General features: G+C 44.0%; 1 protein-coding gene across 1 annotated transcript in view; it reads left to right on the forward strand.

Moving 5' to 3' along the window:
- The window catches only part of LAMB1 (laminin subunit beta 1), a 73,691-nt gene that overhangs the window by 25,292 nt on the left and 28,679 nt on the right, over nucleotides 1-19,720 (forward strand). The window contains exons 10-20 of the mRNA XM_067745920.1: nucleotides 504-692; nucleotides 948-1,127; nucleotides 1,265-1,377; nucleotides 2,529-2,608; nucleotides 12,294-12,429; nucleotides 13,698-13,856; nucleotides 15,171-15,298; nucleotides 15,514-15,637; nucleotides 16,059-16,263; nucleotides 17,416-17,559; nucleotides 17,770-18,001. Of these exons, the coding sequence (XP_067602021.1) occupies nucleotides 504-692; nucleotides 948-1,127; nucleotides 1,265-1,377; nucleotides 2,529-2,608; nucleotides 12,294-12,429; nucleotides 13,698-13,856; nucleotides 15,171-15,298; nucleotides 15,514-15,637; nucleotides 16,059-16,263; nucleotides 17,416-17,559; nucleotides 17,770-18,001 (1,690 nt within the window). The remainder of the gene's footprint in view (nucleotides 1-503; nucleotides 693-947; nucleotides 1,128-1,264; nucleotides 1,378-2,528; nucleotides 2,609-12,293; nucleotides 12,430-13,697; nucleotides 13,857-15,170; nucleotides 15,299-15,513; nucleotides 15,638-16,058; nucleotides 16,264-17,415; nucleotides 17,560-17,769; nucleotides 18,002-19,720) is intronic.

The raw sequence follows: 19,720 nt of genomic DNA on the forward strand, positions 1-19,720 counted from the left end.
TGATTAACAGAACCTGGCCCGGTGTGGTGGTGGGAATGACGAGCAAGAGAATCCGGCCTTCTTACCATGTTCCTCAAAGCCGGCAGCCCAGACAGTCTTCCCCAGGAACATATGCCGCCTAGAAAACCCTCTGGAGGGACGTATTCCCGTCCCACCCTGAGCATGGCCCAAGCGCTTCTCCATGCAGCGCGGCCTTCCTGTGAGTGAGCCTCCAAGGGGACTTCCCCCAGCACTTTTCAGCTTTTTATAGCCCATTCTCTTCCAAAGAGGGCAAGTGAGGTTATTTCATAAAGGTCACACTCGGAAGGTTTCCAGCATGGCTTAGGATTTAAACTGATGTCGTAAGCAGATGTGTCCTTTTCACCGCCAGCACCTTCTTGTTAATTGCCATTTCACCTGAACTTCGTCCCCAGTTTCCAAAATGAGCTTCCTTCCCACCAACCCCATCCTCCCCCGGTAAGTAGATTGAAAAGGCTTTTCCTGCCGTCGGTCTTGTCTTGCAGAATGTAACTGCAACGAACATTCCAGCTCTTGCCACTTCGACATGGCGGTCTACTTGGCCACTGGCAACGTCAGCGGAGGGGTGTGTGACGAGTGTCAGCACAACACGATGGGGCGCAACTGCGAGCAGTGCAAACCGTTTTACTACCAGCACCCGGAGAGAGACATCCGGGATCCTAATCTCTGTGAACGTATGTGGGGAGAGGTCACGAGGGGGACCTGTTTAGGTCAGCTTTCAGCTTGAGTAGTCTGGTGGTCACAGTCCTTCTCTTGGGACTCAGACCCAGCCTTATTTTAGCTGCTGTATAGGATGCCGGGGGTAGAATTTACTTAGTAGTCCAGCCTTTTTGAGTCTATTTTTGTGACATTTGGAGGGATGAAGGGAATACGTGTATTTCTACATAAACACACACATTGTGTTACCTCATGCTTCTGATTCTCCTTAGAATGTACCTGTGACCCAGCTGGTTCTCAGAACAAGGGAGTCTGTGACAGTTACACGGATTTTTCTGCCGGTCTTATTGCTGGTCAGTGTCGGTGTAAATTACACGTGGAAGGAGAACATTGTGATATCTGCAAAGAAGGCTTCTATGGTTTAAGCACTGAAGATCCATTTGGTTGTAAATGTAAGTATATGTGTTCAAAAAGTTTGGGAGTTCTCATGTGCACGTAATTCCCATTTTACTTTGCAATTCTTAATCCATTCCACTACTACAGACTCACTTGGTTTGTGTTTCTTTACTTCATTTTACCTTTAATGAAGCTTGTACTTGCAGTCCTCTGGGAACGATTCCTGGCAGGAATCCTTGTGATTCTGAGACTGGTTACTGCTACTGTAAGCGTCTGGTGACAGGACAGCATTGTGACCAGTGTCTGGTAGGTAAATCGTAATTACATGGGATGGGGGGTTTGTGAATATGACGTTTCAATAGAGAACGATTTTCACAGTTGTAGGTTCTACCATCACGCTTTTATGTAAATATTAATATTAAAAGACACGAGTAGACCATTCACAAAAGAGGAATTACTAATTTTGACAAGATATTCACCATTGCTGTTAGAGTTGCAGAATAAAACCACAGTGAAGTACCATCTTTACAGACAAAATTAACAAAAGTTTTTTAAAAAAAAGGAATGCTGACTGTTAAGTGAGGACATAGTGAGGGCCGGGTACTCGTGTGCTACTGATGGAAATACAGACTAATTCATACTTTGTGAAAAGTGTTTTGCAGATGTGTATCCATAGGCTGTAGAAATGTGCATCCCCTTTGACCCAGTAATCCCACTTCTGGGAATCTATCCTAATGAAATAATCAGAAGGTTGGACAAAGATGTATTCACCAGAAGACTCATTGCATCTTTTATTAATCATAACAAAAATAACTTGGAAGCAACAGTAGGGAAAATAGTTAAATAAATTTGGATGTTTCTGTGCAGTGTGATATTTGGTTGCCATTGAAAATGATGATAACATGAGGAAATGCTTATGCTGGTGTAAAAAAAGTATATAAAAGAACACAGGATGTGAGTAGTTTCTTGCCTAGGGAAAAAGTTCATCAAGAAAAACAAAATCTGGAAGGAAATAGACCAAAAAGTTGACTGTAGTGATTATGGGTAGAGTAATTATGAGTGTAATTTTTAAACATTATATTTTATATCTTTTAAAACATTTTTGTGATTGCTTTCATATTACTGTCTCACTGCCAGAGTAATTCCAGTGAAGAAAATTGGCATGTTTGCTGCTAGCTCATGTTAATTCTTGGATGAAGGCTATTTGCAGGGCAAAGAAACTGCTGTGATCTGGGGTTACCATGTGGGTATGTGCAACCCTCTCTGACCCCAGTGACCCACAGCTTGGGTTCTTTATGCTAGAATACTCCTACTCACACCTATTGTAGGCTTTCTCCTTCCACGGTGCAGATAAACGTTTGGTGGAACGTCCAAAACACGCCATAACTTGTCTCTTGCTGAGTCTATTGTGTAATTACAGGAACCCCCCTTTAGATGTTTAACCTTTTGTTCTGCAGCCAGAGCACTGGGGCTTAAGCAATGACTTGGATGGATGTCGACCTTGTGACTGTGACCTTGGGGGAGCCTTAAACAATAGGTGAGTGGAGCTGCTCTGACTCTCTTGCGCTCAGTCACCCCTAGGGTCCTTGCGACCTCTAGGACGAGGGTGACTTTTGGTGTCTCCTAAGAAGATAGGCAGAGTGCATTCACCTTTGCTTTGAATGCCCGATAATCACTTTTACCTGCGCTCTCAAAGTTTTCAAAGGTTTGTTCATTCCAAGAGTTAGCTTTGAAGCCTTCTCTAGGCTTTATGTTTCTTGGGTTTTTTATTTTGTTTTTTCATGTTTCTTTAGTTTTTGTCTTTTTTTTTAATTGAAGTGTAGTTGAGTTACAATACTGTGTTATTTTCAGGTGTTCAGCACAATGTTTCAGTTATATATGTATATATTCAGTTATATATGTGTATATTCAGTTGTATATATATGTTCTTCAGATTCTCTTCCCTTATAGTTTATTATAAAATATTGAGTATAGTTCCATGTGTTATATAGTTGGTCCTTGTTGGTTATTGTTTCTTGGTTTTTAATAGTGTTATTTGTTTTGTATTTTACTTTTCAGTATTTTTTAAATTATGGAAACAGTGTATGCCCGTGGTTTTAAAAAAAAAATTCAAACAGTTCAGACAGGTATCCTGCCTTTTTTCCCCACCAAGTTCCATTGCCTTGAAGTACCACTGTTAAGTTTCTTGTGTCTCTCTAGAAATTAATAATAGTGCTCAAAATACCTGTAAAAATGACAGTTTTTTTTCTTCCTCTCATTTCTTTTGAAATCGTCTTAGGTGTTACTTTTTAAACAAGACAAGTACAAAGGAATGTAGTCCATGATTTCCTACTTAGCTTAACAGACATTTTTTATAAATCAAAGTAATGTATGTATGTACATTACTCTGCAACTGGTTTTTTTAATCTAGAGTTTTATTTTATATCAGCATCTATTCATCTACCTCTTTTTGTGTGTTCCATCATGTGATAGTGCCATGATTGATTGATTTCCGTTTTTTGGGTTTTTTTCTTTTCAAAAATGTTGCAGTGAATATCCTTATTGGTAATCTCGATGAATGTTTGTAGACATATCTGTAGATTGGGTTCCCAGCGATGGAAGTGCCAAGTCAAAGTACATGTGCATTTTCTATTTTACTAGAGAATGTCAGAGTGTTCTCCAGACATATGGTGCTAGTCTATTTTCCTCCCAACCAGTTACAAATACCTTCTTCCCCAACCCCCCACCAGCAGCTGGTATCATCAAAACTGTTATTTTCACCAGTTTAAAAGATGGAAAATGCAGTCCCATTTTCATTTGTGTAAAGGCTCTTCACTTTATTCTTCACTATTTCATTTTTTCCAGCTTGCGGGTACATTAATGAAAATTACATACAATAATTTTAGTGACTTAATTAAATATGTTGGTATTCCTTGAATTGGTGAGACACGACCCTCTCCTCAAAATGATCAAAGTACACATTTCGGCAAGATGTTCAGTTTGTGGGAGTTGGATTAATTACCTTTGAGTCGTCTCTGTGTGTTACTGGATGAGATTCAGAACATCTGGTAAAAATAGCATAAGTGACTGTTGGGAGGGTAGACAGATGTTTCCTCGTGGCCCAGGATCTTCCCCGGGAGAACGTGCTGAATTCATTGAGTAAGCCTCATGGGTTCAAAAACTGACTCTCTCACAGGAAGATTTCCCAACACTGTAGTAGTCTGCTTGGGCAGGAATGAGATTTAGGCAGCAAGAACATGTTCTTTTTGGCCTCCGTATTTGGGTTTGTTCTGTTCCAGATCGTGCAGTAAACTTGGGACAGCATGTCGCCTCCGGAACTCCAGGGTGAATGCCTGTTCTTAGAAAACCTCCAGAGGGGAGGATGCAAGGATAGTTCCATAAAGGAGGAAAGCAAGACCAACTGCTCTCTCTGCTGATGAAATCACTTCCCTGACTTCCCTTGCTGACCCCCAGAACACACGCTGATGATTCCTTTAGTAACTGATTCCTCAATTCAAAGCTCTGGGCACTCCGAAAATGCTTCTCGATTAGAGGAAAGTGGCATACGTAACTCTCCAAATTATGTCCTAAACTCAAGAATGTCCTGTGTTCCTTTACACTAAACGGTTTTTTGTTGCTTACACTCCCTTACTCTCTCTCGCTCGTCCACACGTGCTTCCTGTCTCTCAGTGCACCCACGCACAGCCCCTGGCCTGCCCCTAATCTCTCCTGCAAAAAATGTGCAAAAACCAGAATGTGCTAGTCAAGAGAGTTTGTGAAACAAAACATTTTAGTGAAGCTTTTTTTTTTCAATTTTGATTGGAGTAGAGCTGCTTTACAATGTTTTGTTAGCTTCTGCTGTACAGCAAAGTGAATCAGTTATACGTGTATATGTATATCCTTTAGTGAAGATTTTAAAGTGGGTAATTTGTTCTTTCTAGCATGATGGATGAAATAGATGCCTTATCTGTTGGCATCATTGGTGGAGGAAGAAAAGAAACTTTCAAGATGCCTCTAGTGTTGGGACTCTTCAGTGTTTTATAGTCATCCTTTTGAAGGTTGTTTTTCCCCACAGGACTTTAAGAGTCCCAAAGAGGTGACAGAGGCTGTGTCTTCTAAAGCACCAGTTCTTCTGGAATGCTCGGTGCATAGCAGATGCTCAGGATCGTCCTTGCTGAATGATTGATCTGTTGCAGACAGTCATAAATATCTTCCACCTGACAGTATTATTGTACTTTGCTTTGCCTCAGACACATGTTGAATAAATGTTGACCGAGTAAAAGAATTTGACAAAAAAAAGATTTTTATGATACAAAAATTAAACATGCCCCCTCGGGAGAGGCAATCTCTAAATCAATCCCAAAACATTCCTTATTTACCTTGGCTAGGGCTAGATTAAGTGTAAAGTCATTAAGTGGAAAAAGTTTTTAAATGTTTTGTTTAATGAGCTGAGTGGCTTTTGGTAGAACAATTAAAGTGTGTAATCCATGCCTGTTATATTGACAGCTAGTCTGAACTTCGGAATATTTTAAAGTAAGAACTAATTGATTTAAATAATGTGACTCAAACCAGGTTAATAACGTTTGGCCTAGTAGATAACCTGCTTTTTTTTTTTTTAATTATTTATTTTGGCTCATCGGGTCTTAGTTGCGGCATGCGAGATCTTCGTTGAGGCAGGCGGGATCTTTTGTTGAGGCGCACGGGCTTCTCTCTAGTTGTGGCGTGCGGGTTTTCTCTTCTCTGGTTGTGGCACGAGGGTTCCAGAATGCTTAGGCTCTGTAGTGTGCGGCACGCAGGCTCTCTAGTTCAGGTGTGCGAGCTCAGTAGTTGTGGTCATGGCATGTGGGATCTTAGTTCTCCGACCAGGGATCAAACCCGCATCCCCTGCATTGCAAGGCGTTTACCGCTGGACCAGTGGGGAAGTCCCCTAACCTGCTTTAATGAATAAGAGTGGTTGCTAAGTAAATGCTGCTTGCAACTGTTTAAAACGTTGAAAAATAGAAGCAGTCTTACAGCATCCTTCAAAATTATTTCATCAGTTAAATTTAGGACTTTGCTATCTGGCTTGAAGCCCACCACTTTCTTCTGAGACTTCGCTATCTGGCTTGAAGCTCATCACTTTCTTCTGAAGATCTCTCCTTTCTCCTTCTTAGACTGAAGGCCCCAATCCTCCCTTAAATGTGAAAACACATTACTTCTGCATCTTTGTTAGCACTCATTCTGCTTTGTGTTATAGCTGTTTGTCTTTGAAAGGTCTCTTTGGACAGGGATTTTGTCTTAGCTGTTTTTGCATATTCTTTTGTCCCCAGCCCATTGATAGGTGCTCAGTAAATGAGCTGAAATTTATTGTACTTCGAAACCAGAGCAGAACTTAATAGATATTTTCATCAATGTATGGGATAACTGTGGTGTATCGAACTCTTTGTTAATTGCTGTGGCAGCTGGACATAAAGAGATTATCGAACATAGCTCCTACCCTTTAAGAACCTATTCTAGTTGTAGGGGAATTGGCGGTGGGGGTTGGGTAGAGGGGTGGTGGGAAAGCTGCTCTGGATAGAAGGGATGGTGCTGCCTGCTCATCACTGGGGAACCAGCTCTTATTTGTAATCAGTATTTTGGAGGAGATTTCAGCGTTGAACAGAGTAGTGGTCCTTATGAATGATGATTTTTATCCTTTAATGTTTTTCTTTTGCTTTATTTCTTAGTAGTAAAGTTGAGATTGTACAGTATTCTCCCTGCTCATCACTGTTTAAATGAAAGGGTTTTCCTTCCAAGAGTTGCCAGTTGCTACCTTTATGAGAAAACTGTGCTTTTGAGAAACAATCTTTTTATAAAATTTATTTTATTGACATGTAGTTGAATTACAATGTTGTATTTCTGACGTACAGCAAAGTGATTGAGTTATACATTTCTATACATTCATGTTCTTTTCCATTATGGTTTATCACAGTAGATTGAATATAATTCCCTGTGCTATACAGTAAAACATTGTTGTTTATCCATCCTATACATAATAGTTTGCATCTGCTCAACCTAAACTTCTAATCCATCACTCCCCCTCCCCGCCCCTGGCAACCACAAGTCTGTTCTCTGTCTGTGTGTCTCTTTCTGTTTTGTAGATAAGTTTATTTGTGTAATATTTTAGATTCCACATATAAGTGACATCATATGATTTTTGTCTTTCTCTGTCTGACTTACTTCACTTAGTATGATAATCTCTAGGTCCATCCATGTTGCTGTATATGGCATTATTTCATTCTTTTTTAATGGCTGAGTAGTATTCCATTGTGTATACATGTACCACATCTTCTTTATTCATTCATCTGCCAGTGGACATTTAGGTTGTTTCCATGTTTTGGCTATTGTAAATAGTGCTGCTGTGAACGTGGGGGTGCATGTATCTTTTCTCTTTTTTCTTTTTAAGAATCAATTTTATTTTTTGGCTGCGTTGGGTCTGTGTTGCTGCACGCGGGCTTTCTCTAGTTGTGACGAGCAGGGGCTACTCTTTGTTGTGGTGCACGGGCTTCTCACTGCGGTGGCTTCTCTTGTTGCGGAGCACGGGCTCTAGGCGTGCGGGCTTCAGTAGTTGTGGCTCGCGGGCTCTAGAGCGCAGGCTCAGTAGTTGTGGCGCACAGGCTTAGCTGCTCCACAGCATGTGGAATCTTCCCGGACCAGCGTTCGAACTCGTGTTTCCTGCATTGGCAGGCGGATTCTTTACCACTGCATCACCAGGGAAGTCCGCATGGATCTTTTTGAATTATGGTTTTCTCTGGATATATGCCCAGGAGTGGGATTGCTTGATCATATAGCAACTCTATTTTTAGTTTTTTAAGGAACCTCCATACTTTTCTCCACAGTGGCTGCACCAACTTACATTCCCACCAACAGTGTAGGAGGGGTCTCCTTCGAGAAATAATCTTGGCCTTTACCCTTTGAGGAAAAAAATAGGGCCTGTGTTAGGTTTCTGTTGCTGCCATAACAAATTACCACCACTTAGTGGCCTAAAACAACATAAATTTATTATCTTAACAGTCCTGTATGTCAGACACCATCTCGGGGACTAAAATCAAGGTGTCGGTAGGGCCACGTTTCCACCTGAAGATTCTGGGGACTTTTTCAGTTTGGTTGTAGGATGCAGTTCCTGTCTTCCTGCTGGCTGTCAGCTGAGGGCTGTTCCCAGCTTCTAGAAACTGCCCACGTTCCTTGCCTCTTTCTTTCACCTTCACAACCAACAACGGTGGGTCAGATCATCCTCGTGCCACAGCTCTGACCCACTCCTCTGCTTTCCTCTGCTGCTTCTGAAGATTCGTGTGATTCGCTTGGGCCCACCTGGGTAACCCAGGATAATTCCCCATCTCAAGGTCCTTAACCTTGATCTCATTAGGAAAGTCCTTCGTGCCACATGAGGTAACATCCACAGATTCCACGGCTGAGGATGTGGACATCTTTGGGAGTCATTATGCTGCCTGCCACGGGCCCTGATATATTGTGTTTTATGTCTTTATTCTACCTAACTGATCCAATGAATTGCATCTGTATCTAGTTACAGGGAAATTGGTGGGGGGGAACATACAGCATCGTCAGATGTACCATTTCTATCTGGTGTCCCCTCATCTCCTCAGGTGAGCAGTGTCTTCATCTCACCTGCCGTTCTTTGCTCTTAGCTCTGTGTGGGCACTACCTGCATTTTGATTGGTTGTACTGGTCAGTTGCTTTACTGTTTATCCCCCTTGGTTAGATTGGAAGTGCTTTAGGGCAGGAACTATATTTTTCTCCCATTTTTCTTTCTCCATATCATTTCACTGGAAATATTAGATTTAACAAGGAAGGTAGGATTGGTTCAGAAGAGAGTTGACAGGGACTTCCCTGGCAGTCCAGGGGTTAAAACTCTGCACTTCCACTGCCGGGGTCACAGGTTTGATCCCTGGTTGGGGAACTAAGATCCCGCATGCCGCGAGGTGCAGCCAGAAAAAGAAATAAAGAGCTGACGTGGACTGAAATGGGAGAGTCTGGACGCCAGGAAGCACAGCTGCCAGGGCTAATATCTGCTCAGTAAATATTTGTGGAAGAGTATGAGTGTGGCTCAGCTAAAGCCAAGGGTGGACACCCGAAAGAGAAGCAGTTGTTTTCAGAGGAGGGGCTCTAGAGGCTGCGGGAAACCAGGCAGAGGCTTCGTGACTTGATAGAAGAAGAAACAGTTGTGGGTTTGGGGGAAGGCGGGGCTTTGGGAAGGTTGGTTTGGCCGTGTAGCTGGATGATCTGGGCAGCGGGGAGAGAGAGGAACTGGAGAGATCAGCTCGGGAGGTGTAGAACGATGACACGTGGTTCTAGGGTAGCCGCAGTGACAATGAGAGGAAAAAGCCGAGTCGAGAACCGTCTTGAAATAACACGTGTTATATTGAGGATAAAGGGAAGATAACGTCTCACCTACATCAGAGGAATTTTTTTTAAATTGAAGTATAGTTGATTTACAATGTGTTTTATATACACACACACACACACACACACACACACACACACACATTCTTTTTTATATTCTTTTCTGTCATGGTTTATCACAGGAGATTGCATAGAGTTCCCTGTGCTCTACAGCAGGACCTGTTGTTTATCCATTCTCTATATAATAGTTTGCATCTGCTAATGCCAACCTCCCAATCCATCCCTTCCCCCTCTCCCCCTTGGCAAGCACAAGTCTGTTCTACATCAGAGTAATTTTACATCTGCTGACGGAAATAGCAGAGCTGAAGATAAGTCTGTGTGAGGTGGCGAACAGTTTGGGACAGGATGAATTAGAGGTGATGGCTGGGCAAACCATGGAAACGTCCCATTCACGGCTGGAGGGGTACAACCAGAGCACAGTTGTGAGTCAGAAGTAAGAGCTGTAGGTGAGGGCCACCTGCATGGAGGCAGGTAAAGCCCCAAGAACGAGTTCACCAAAGGGGAGCAGGTGTTGAGTGGGGGCCACGCCTACGGGTGACAAGCGTTCAAGTGTGTGGACACAGGCGTGTGGCTGTGGAGCTGACATGAGGGGAATTCCCCGCACAGGGTCAGGTCCTCGTGAGTTGTTTCTTCTTTCCAACTGTGTTGCGGGTAAAAGCCTCTTGGGAGTCTGCCCGCTGCCTCTATCCTTGCCTTCCTTGGCTTGTTCTCTGGTATTGGATGGCATCGGGAAGAATCTGGGTGTTTTCTTCTTCGGTGGCTTACGTTTGAGACATCTGTTCCCTCAGTAAACATCTGCTGGGGAGGAAAGGGATTTTCTTTTGTCCCTGTGATGTCATGTGTGACGCCTGAATTTTGGGAAATGGCTTTTGGTGGATTAGCTCGAAAGAGGTCTAGGTCCTAATTGGAACAAGCTTGCCTCCTCTGGGAATTGTCTACAGGATGTCGAGTGTGTTCTTACCCCTGTAGGATGAAAACTATTTACATGACATAAAGGAAGACTTCAGCTGGACCGTGACAGGGCTGTTTGGGGTGTTTCTGATAAAGCTCTGAGTGTTCAGTCTTCCTGTGAGTTGTAACTTGCCTTAGATATTTGGTTTAAAATGAACTTTGGGATGAGAAAAAAAAAAAGAACTCTGGGAATAGGTTTAAAGTAACAATTCCAAATCACATCTTGACTTTAATGAAGTAAAAATGGATGCATGTAATTCGGGGCTTTTTCTTTTTTGTTGTTGGAAGTATAGTTGATTTACAATGTTTCAGGTATAGAGCAAAGTTGTCAATAATTGTCCAACAAGAGAGGAAGTGATCAATGTCTTAACAATAAAGATAGCAAACAACTGAGGCCTCAGAAGGCACCATTTGAGAGGAGGAGAGGGAGGGAACCACACAAGCCTTCATGAAGGGATGACAGTTGAAAAATCAGGAGGATTTGAAGACACAGCGCGTCAACTTTAATGAACACCTACTTTGTGATCAGCTTAGTTGTTGATGTGTCGCGTACATCATTTCTCTTGCAAGGAGGCGGTGGCACGACGGAGAAGGCGGTTCCTTCTGTGGGTTGGGGAGTGATGGTCAGGAAACACCCCAGCGGGAGGGATTTGTGAGCTGAGTCTTGAAAGAACAGTGGGTAGACCTTTGCTGGGTAAATAAGGGATCAGGTCGTTCCGGGCTGCAGGAACAACACAAGCAAAGGCAAGGGGTCATGAGTCCCCCAGTGCATTGGAAAAACTCTCAAGTAGTTCAGTGTGGTTGGAGAGGCGAGGGCAGAGGCGAGGCTAGGAAGGTAGGGAAGCTGGTGGGGGCCTGGTGTGCCTCCCCAAGGCCATCGTGCCTGGAAGTGATGTGGTTAATGCATCTCATAAGCGTCATTCAGGTAGCTCTGGGGGAGGTGGAAGTTCAGGTTGAGAAGTTGGAAGATTGGCAATAAGGATACCAATTAGAGGACTGTAACTGCTTTTACTGTGAGCGAGAGAGAGAAGAAAGGCATAGCCTAGTCAGTGCAAAGCGGGGAGAGGATACACAAGATGCTAGGAGGGGGCTTCCCTGGTGGCGCAGTGGTTGAGAGTCCGCCTGCCGATGCAGGGGACACGGGTTCATGCCCCGGTCTGGGAAGATCCCACATGCCACGGAGCGGCTGGGCCCATGAGCCATGGCTGCTGAGCCTGCGCGTCCGGAGCCTGTGCTCCGCAACGGGAGAGGCCACAACAATGAGAGGCCCGCGTACCGCAAAAAAAAAAAAAAAAAGATGCTAGGAGGGGAAATAACCAAATTTGGTTCCTGATGGACTATGCAGAAGGGAGCTAGAGAAGAACCTCTGGGTTCTGATGTGGTCGACTCTGGGTGGTGGAGTCTTCTCCCAGCAGAGAACGTGGGAGGGACTGGGTGCTGCTTTCTGGGATCTCTGATGAGCCTCTGGGACAGCTAAGTTGGAGCTGTCCTTCTGGGAGCTGGGTATTTAGATGTGAGGCCCAGGAAAAGGGGTTGCATTTGCAAAAGATATATCAACGCAAGAACCTATGTGATAACTACAGAAAACCTTAACGTGGCACAGATGGGGCATAGTCAAGAGAGCAAGGGAGATAAAACCGAAAGACCAGGCCACTGAGAGCTTTCAACCTCAGGAGACTGGGATTAATTTGTAGGCAGTGTTTCCTTCCATGTACTTATTTTTTGAAGGAAGTAAGAAAACCCTACCTGAATGTTTCACCCCACTTACTATTTAATGGCAAACGTGGATCTGCTTCCAGTGGGTTCACTATGAATGTGGTGAGCACAACTGACCAGCTCTCCTTCCTTTCCAGTTGCTCTGCAGAGTCAGGCCAGTGCGTCTGCAAACCCCACATGATCGGACGCCAGTGCAACGGAGTGGAATCTGGTTACTACTTCCCCACCTTGGATCACTACCTCTACGAAGCAGAAGAAGCCAACTTGGGGCCTGTAAGTAGGGGGGTGCTGGCCAGGTGGGTAAAGCAGAGTATGGGGGGCGGGCAGTAATGGCAATACACATTTTGTAAAGAGACCAAGTAAGAAGCATCTCGTCAGTGAGCACAAGATAAGGGCCAGGAGCAGGCCTTCTTGAGAACAGTCGTATTTAAAGTGTAAGTAAATCCGTAACGCAGAAGGAGACTTTGGAATATTCACTAGTAAGGCTTTTGGTGTTTTTAGGCAGGTGGGTTGTTGTTTTTTTTTTTTTCTTTTTCCATTCTTTTCTCTACGGGTTAGCGCCAGAGTTAGCTGGTATAGTAAATATTCAGAGAGGATATTGCTTCAGTTTCCTAATGCTGTGTAACAAGCCGTGCCAGAAGTTAGCGGCTTCAGATATATGTCTGGCACGTCAGCTGGGACGGCGGAAACAGCTGGAGGCCAGCTGGGTGCTGTTCTCCAAGCAGCTGTCTTGAGCTTCCTCACAGCATGGAGGTGTCTGGACAGTGAGAATTCTTACCTGGCATCTGGAGGAGGAAACAAACTGCCAGGTCTCTCAAGGTCTGGGCTGAGAAGTACCAGAATGTTGTTTTCTCACACTTCGCTGGTCACAAGGCACAAGGCCAGACCAGATTCGAGGGCAGGGGAACATAGGTCCCACCTCATGATGGGTAAGGCCGCACACACATGCATTACAGGGAATGAAGGACTTCATCTCTGGAGGTAGCTGATCACGGTTACTGTATGTAATCCTGTGAACAAACTCAAATGCACGAGTTAAGCAACTCAAACTGATCCATTGTCAGCCTTACGATCAGAATTCACTCATCGGTAGTGAACATTCATGGTCGTAACAGGTTTCCTCACTTGTACGTGGCGCCTGAAACAAATACCAATGAGAATGACAGAAATACATCCTCTAGATATCGGGCTAGCCTTGTGGAAATCTGGGACATACCTGGTCACTCCTAGGCTTGCTAGTAACAGCATTTGGGATGTTCTCTTTCCTTCCGTCGTGCTCATTTTCCTGGTTATATCATAGAAGATATATCCTAAGCCTTAAGCCCATCTCCAATGTCCCAAGACTACCTCAACCTAAAAACTGAAAAGAAACCAATTACCTGTTTATAAAGCGAAAAATGATACAGTCTACTGGAAAATTTGACTGCAAAAAATGGGTTTAGTATCTACAGTTTGGGACCTTTGGGTGACTCCAGATTTCTTTGACTGTTACCTTGAATTCCATCTCAAGTAAAGCATCAGTCCTGTCCCCTTGTCCTCAGGGGGTCAGCATAGTGGAGCGGCAGTATATCCAGGACCGTATTCCTTCCTGGACTGGAGCAGGCTTCGTCCGAGTGCCTGAAGGGGCTTATTTGGAGTTCTTCATCGACAACATACCATATTCTATGGAGTATGACATCCTAATTCGCTATGAGCCACAGGTAACCCCTTGGTAGACTAATGCGGGGGGGTTATTGGTAGAAGAATCTTTCTTCTAATGGACACTATGTGTTTGTGAATTGTGGTGGGCGCGTTGTAACAGAGGGAACTCTCTCTGACTTTCTCTGCTCCTTGGAAGTAAAAAATGTACATTTTTCTTCAGTTTCACAAACATGTAGTGATCTCCTTGTTAGGCACTTAGCCTTGCTGAGAACTGAGGTGGTGATGAGAATGTGCCAGGTTCTCTCCTTGCCTCGATGGCCGGCCCTGCCCAGGGATGGACACATGTCCCTAACTGCTATCAAAGGTGGGAAGTCTAAGAGCAGAGACACAAACAGTGCTGCAAGATGAGAGGTTCATACCAGCCGGACTGGCCAGGGGCTGCCGAAATGTTTACTAAAGAGTCAGTTGGAGGCCTTAAAACAGAGGTGGAATTTTGCCCCAAGAGGAAGTAAGGAATAGTATAAGCAGTGGAGAAGGGGGTGTTTTGAGCATCCTTCCACATAGCCAGGTAAGGGATATGGTTGGAGATGCTGTTAGGAGAAATGCTGGGATCAGTAAATGAACTTGGACTCTATACTAACAGGAAGCTGTCCAAGGGTTTTGGGCAAGGGATTGTCATTATCTAAGCTGTGGGGCTTTGGGTTTTTCTTTTTTTATCTTCTTTTTTGCTTTTAAGTCAGAGAAAGACGAATATATATCACTTACATGTGGAATCTAAAATACGATAGAAATGAACTTATCTACAAAACAGAAGTAGACTCGCAGACATAGAAAACAAATCTACGGTTACTAAAGGGAAAGTGGGGGAGGGGGATGCATTAAGAGTTTGGGATTAATGGATGCACACTACTGTATATAAAATAGATAACCAACAAGGACCTCCTGTATAGCGCAGGGAACTATATTCAGTATCTTGTAATAACCTATAACGGAAAAGAATCTGAAGAAGAATAGATAGATACATATGTATAACTGAATCACTTTGCTGTACACCTGAAACTAACACAACGTTGTAAGTCAACTCTACTCCAATAAAAGATAATAATAATAAGCTGTGTTTTAAGGTGGATGAAAAGGGACGTTGGGAGAGGCAGGGAGAGCAGTGGGAGGCTGTTTGAGTGTCCACGTGGGAAGGGGCTCGGGCTGGAACTGCGGTAATAGCCGAGGGAATGGTCAAGAGGGAAGGGAAACGCAAGCGAGTGTTTCCCATTTAAACTTGGCAAAAGATGGATGGATGGTTGGATCCATCCAAACAGACAGGCAGCAGTGGGCCAGCTCGGTTGGTCTTTCCGATCATCTGTTTCTTACTGTAGCTCCCCGACCACTGGGAGAAAGCTGTCATCACAGTGCAGCGACCTGGGAAGATTCCATCCAGCAGCCGATGTGGAAACACTGTTCCTGATGATGACAACCAGGTGGTGTCCCTATCGCCTGGCTCCAGGTCAGTGTGACAGTGGTTTGCAGCTCAACAGAACCTGCATGCAAATTAATTCTTTTTCTCATGTCTCGCCTGGTGAGTTGCACAGTTACCATTTTGGGGCCATGAGCCAAACATGGACTGTTCCTTCCTTTGGGATGATCTACGTGGAGCTTTGATGGCTTAGATACTTAAAGGCGCACCTTTGGTTGTTATTTTTCTCTTTTGTTTCGGGGCAGGTATGTGGTCCTCCCCCGCCCCGTGTGCTTGGAGAAGGGTGTGAACTACACAGTGAGGTTAGAGCTGCCCCAGTATACCTCCTCGGACAGCAATGTGGACAGCCCCTACACGCTGATCGATTCTGTAAGTGGAGGTCGTTTCTGACGAGCAGGGAGGACTGGGCAGAAAGCGTGCATCACCTTCCCCAGAGGGTTTTGTGGAGGGTAATGCTGAGAGGTGAGGCAGAGTCATTCCTTCTGCCTCCGAGGCCACTTTGCTTATTTATTTTAATAAAACTCCACCCTCTGGAAAGGATCTACTCAAGACGATCCTTCCTGAAAATAGGAAGTGTCTTAACAATGACATTTCAAAACCCATCAAACTTTGTAAGAGGTCTCTAAACTTTTGCTGGCAAGAAAAGGTTTTCACTTGACTCCATGAGTCTGTTTTTTTTTTTTTTCAAGAGTCAAAGAAGCACTTGGGGTTTTTTATGTGTTTGCTTGCGTTAATTGATGACCTGGGACAACCCCCGTAAGAACAGTGTATTGTTCTGTTTTCTTCCTAGCTTGTTCTCATGCCATTCTGTAAGTCGCTGGACATCTTCACTGTGGGAGGCTCAGGAGATGGGGTCGTCACCAACAGTGCCTGGGAAACCTTTCAGAGATACCGATGTCTGGAGAACAGCAGAAGCGTCGTGAAGACTCCGATGACCGATGTTTGCAGAAACATCATCTTTAGCATTTCCGCCCTGTTACACCAGACAGGCCTGGGTAGGTATTACTGCTGCTGCTTCTGCCCCTTCTTTCTCAAGAGGCGTGAGGACGCTTGACATCACGAGGTACGTTGGCAGGCATGTCCTATAGTTCTGTGTTAGGCAGTCAGCCCAAAGGAAATAGTGTCTCAACTACAGTTGGTGTTTGTTTCTTTAAGAGCATGTTAGTGATAGAGCACCACTGACAATGGACTCAGTCATCAAGTAACACACAAAGAATAGGGGACTAGGGAAAGGTCCCGGAGACTTTCCATACGCAGGGTGGGGAGTTGGGATGGAATGACAGCACCCCGTAACTGAAATTGATATTTTGCTCTTTGAAAGGTCACTGGGCTTTTGTTGAAGGTCTTGTGATATTTGAGCTTTGAAGGCAAGGAGAGAAAACCTTAATGACCTCCTTCCTAGAAAAACCGCTTTTATCTGTCAACTCCGGCTCCTGCCACTTCCCTGGCACCCAGCCGAGGGAGGATACCGCTTTAAATGGGAATTCTGAACAAGCTAAGGTGCTCTTGGGGGGAGGATTGGGAAGGGCCCCAGCAAAAGGACAGACCAGTGCAGAGCCAAGTGGTCCTCACTGGGCTCATCGCTGTGGAGAGCACGGCCACCCTGGGTCACAGGCTTTTTTTTTTTTTTAATTTTTAAAAAATTTTTATTGGAGTATAGTTGAAACTAATACAACATTAGTGTACAGCAAAGTGAATCAGTTATACATATCCACTCTTTTATTTTTTTAAGATTCTTTTCCCATATAGGCCATTGCAGAGTGTTGAGTAGCGTTCCCTGTGCTATACAGCAGGTTTTTATTAGTTATCTATTTTATATTTAGTAGTGTGTATATGTCAATCCCAACCTCCCAGTTTATCCCTCCCCCGCTATCCCCTGGTAACCAGAAATTTGTTTGTAACCAGAGTCACATCTGTGACTCTACTTCTGTTTTGTAAATAAGTTCATTTGTACCTTTTTTTTTAGATTCCACCTATAAGTGATACCATATGATATTTGTATTTCTGTGTCTGGCTTAACTTCACCCAGTATGACAATCTCTAGGTCCATCCATGTTGCCGCAAATGGCATCATTTTGTTCCTTTTTATGGCTAAGTAATATTCTCTTGTATATAGGGTCATGGGCTCTTGCCTCTCTTCTCTGCAGCTTGTGAGTGTGACCCTCAGGGCTCCTTAAGTTCCGTCTGCGACCCCAGCGGAGGCCAGTGTCAGTGCCGGCCAAATGTGGTTGGAAGAAGGTGTGACAGATGTGCGCCCGGCACCTTTGGCTTTGGCCCCAGTGGGTGCAAATGTAAGTTGATCAGAATTGTAACGTATTCTTTCAGATCATGAGTCGTACTAGCATGGGTTCCATAGCTTCAGAAGGCATGCTGCACTCTGGAAATTGACCACAGGGGCCCATGAGCATTCTGCACTGGGCAGGGGGGGACTGGCCTGTGTAAGGGGTGTGTTTGCATTTAATGCGTTTTTCAGCTGGTCCCTTGGTTGCCTATTTCCTCAGCTTGTGAGTGCCACCTGCAAGGATCTGTCAATGCTTTCTGTGACCCCATCACTGGCCAGTGCCACTGTTTCCAGGGGGTGTACACGCGGCAGTGTGACCGCTGCTTACCCGGGTACTGGGGCTTTCCAAGCTGCCAGCCCTGCCAGTGCAACGGCCATGCAGATGACTGCGACTCAGTGACAGGGGAATGCCTGAGCTGCCAGGACTACACCACGGGGCATAACTGTGAAAGGTACACGCAGCCTTTTGAAAGTAAAGAGAATGAGATTGTTTCTGGCTGAGCAAACAGCATCTTAGACAAACCACAGAATGAGTCTCTACCAGTCTCCAGATGGCTCTTTCATTTCCGATCACCTCGGTATTTATTTTCTAGGAACTCATTCATTTATACAGAACAGATTTAGCTTGCACCCTCTGCGTGCCAGGCATTGTTCAAGGGCTCGGGGGGGTGGATACAGCAGAGAACAGAACTGATGTGAATCTGCCCTCTTTGGAGAGTCTTTCTAGAGGTCACCTTAAGGCTGTACAGAAATCATCTCTCTGTCTCAGCAGATCCTGACCTAGGATGAGAGTTGTGAAATGTTAATGCCTAATTTAGGTCAAAGTAGAAACCAAATGCAAATGAGGATTAGTCATTTTAGATGGTTTTGTTTTTTGGAAACATGTTATGCAGCTACAGCCCACATAAAATGTGCACAAGCAGATCTTTCTCCAGTTAGCAGATGTTAATTGCATAATTATTATGGATGTAGTGCACTGCACTAAGGGATAGTAAAAATTGGACATAAAATGTGCCTCTAACAACATTACAGCCCAGCTCAGTAGATAAGGAACAGTCCTTATGAAAAAATTACATCCTGACCTACAGCGTTCATTACTAATTAAGAAAGGCAGACGTGCTCTTAGAACCTGCTTTTTTTGGATTACTAGTCTCCACCTTTCAAGTCAGTAAATCTTCTCTCTTCTAGTATCCATCCACATTATATGGGATTTTTGTTGTCAAAAAAATTTCAGCAAGTGCTTCAGTCAGTGCAAAAGTTGCTCATCAGATGAAAGAAGCTGTTAGTGAAAACTGCATTTGTGATTACCTTAGGGCTTGAAGATACGCAAGGCAGCAAATACTGCTGGATAGTATTCAAGAATTCAGCGATTTCAGTGACTACTCCTTGGAGTAAAAGTCAGTCCTTCCAACCACAAATGGTGTTGTGAAAAGATAACAAGGAAACAGTTACACAAGATTAAAAGGAAGAAATTAATATATTAGCGTCATCTTTTGTTTTCTCCCTTAAGTTTTCCATTACTGTTCTTTCATTGAGAGATGGAGAATATATTCGAGAGAGAGAGACAAACAGATAACATCAGATGAAAAAGGGGAAGAGATGGGTGGGGAACACAGGTCAATAGTGGTGGTTGTCCACAAGACCAACCTGAAATCAGGCCCACTGTGAATTTTGTTTGTAAAGCATTTTTTGATTTCTTGCAGAACTCAAAAGGGTATAGGAAGAGAAAAGATTTTCAGCCCTAGTTTGGATGACAAAAGTGCATTAAAGTATTTCAGATGCTGCTGTCTAGTCTGAGCTGATTTCTCATTCTTTTCCTCTTTCCGAGATGATCAGTTTTTAATCCTGTGAATTTAAAAAGAAGCTCTAGGCTCAGATGATTGCCGAAGGGGTTAGAGAAGGGAGGAGACAGGAAATGAACACTCAGTTCTTACCATGATGTATTTGGACTTACTTCACCTAGAAAAGCCTCATAGAAAACTTTCTCACAAACTGTTGCACAAAATTGCTTCATCACTGCTGATTTTCCCAGCACATAATTGGGGCACATGTTCTTGTATTGTGTCTATGTCTAATTAAATAGAAGGTTAATGTCCTCTGAACAACTTTCCCCTTCTATTTCTTCATCCTTCCCCGCTCCCCATTTAAAAAAAATTACCTCTGCCTCAAAA

The sequence above is a fragment of the Pseudorca crassidens genome, chromosome 8 (assembly GCF_039906515.1).
Source record: "Pseudorca crassidens isolate mPseCra1 chromosome 8, mPseCra1.hap1, whole genome shotgun sequence".
Classification (NCBI taxonomy): Eukaryota; Metazoa; Chordata; class Mammalia; order Artiodactyla; family Delphinidae; genus Pseudorca; species Pseudorca crassidens.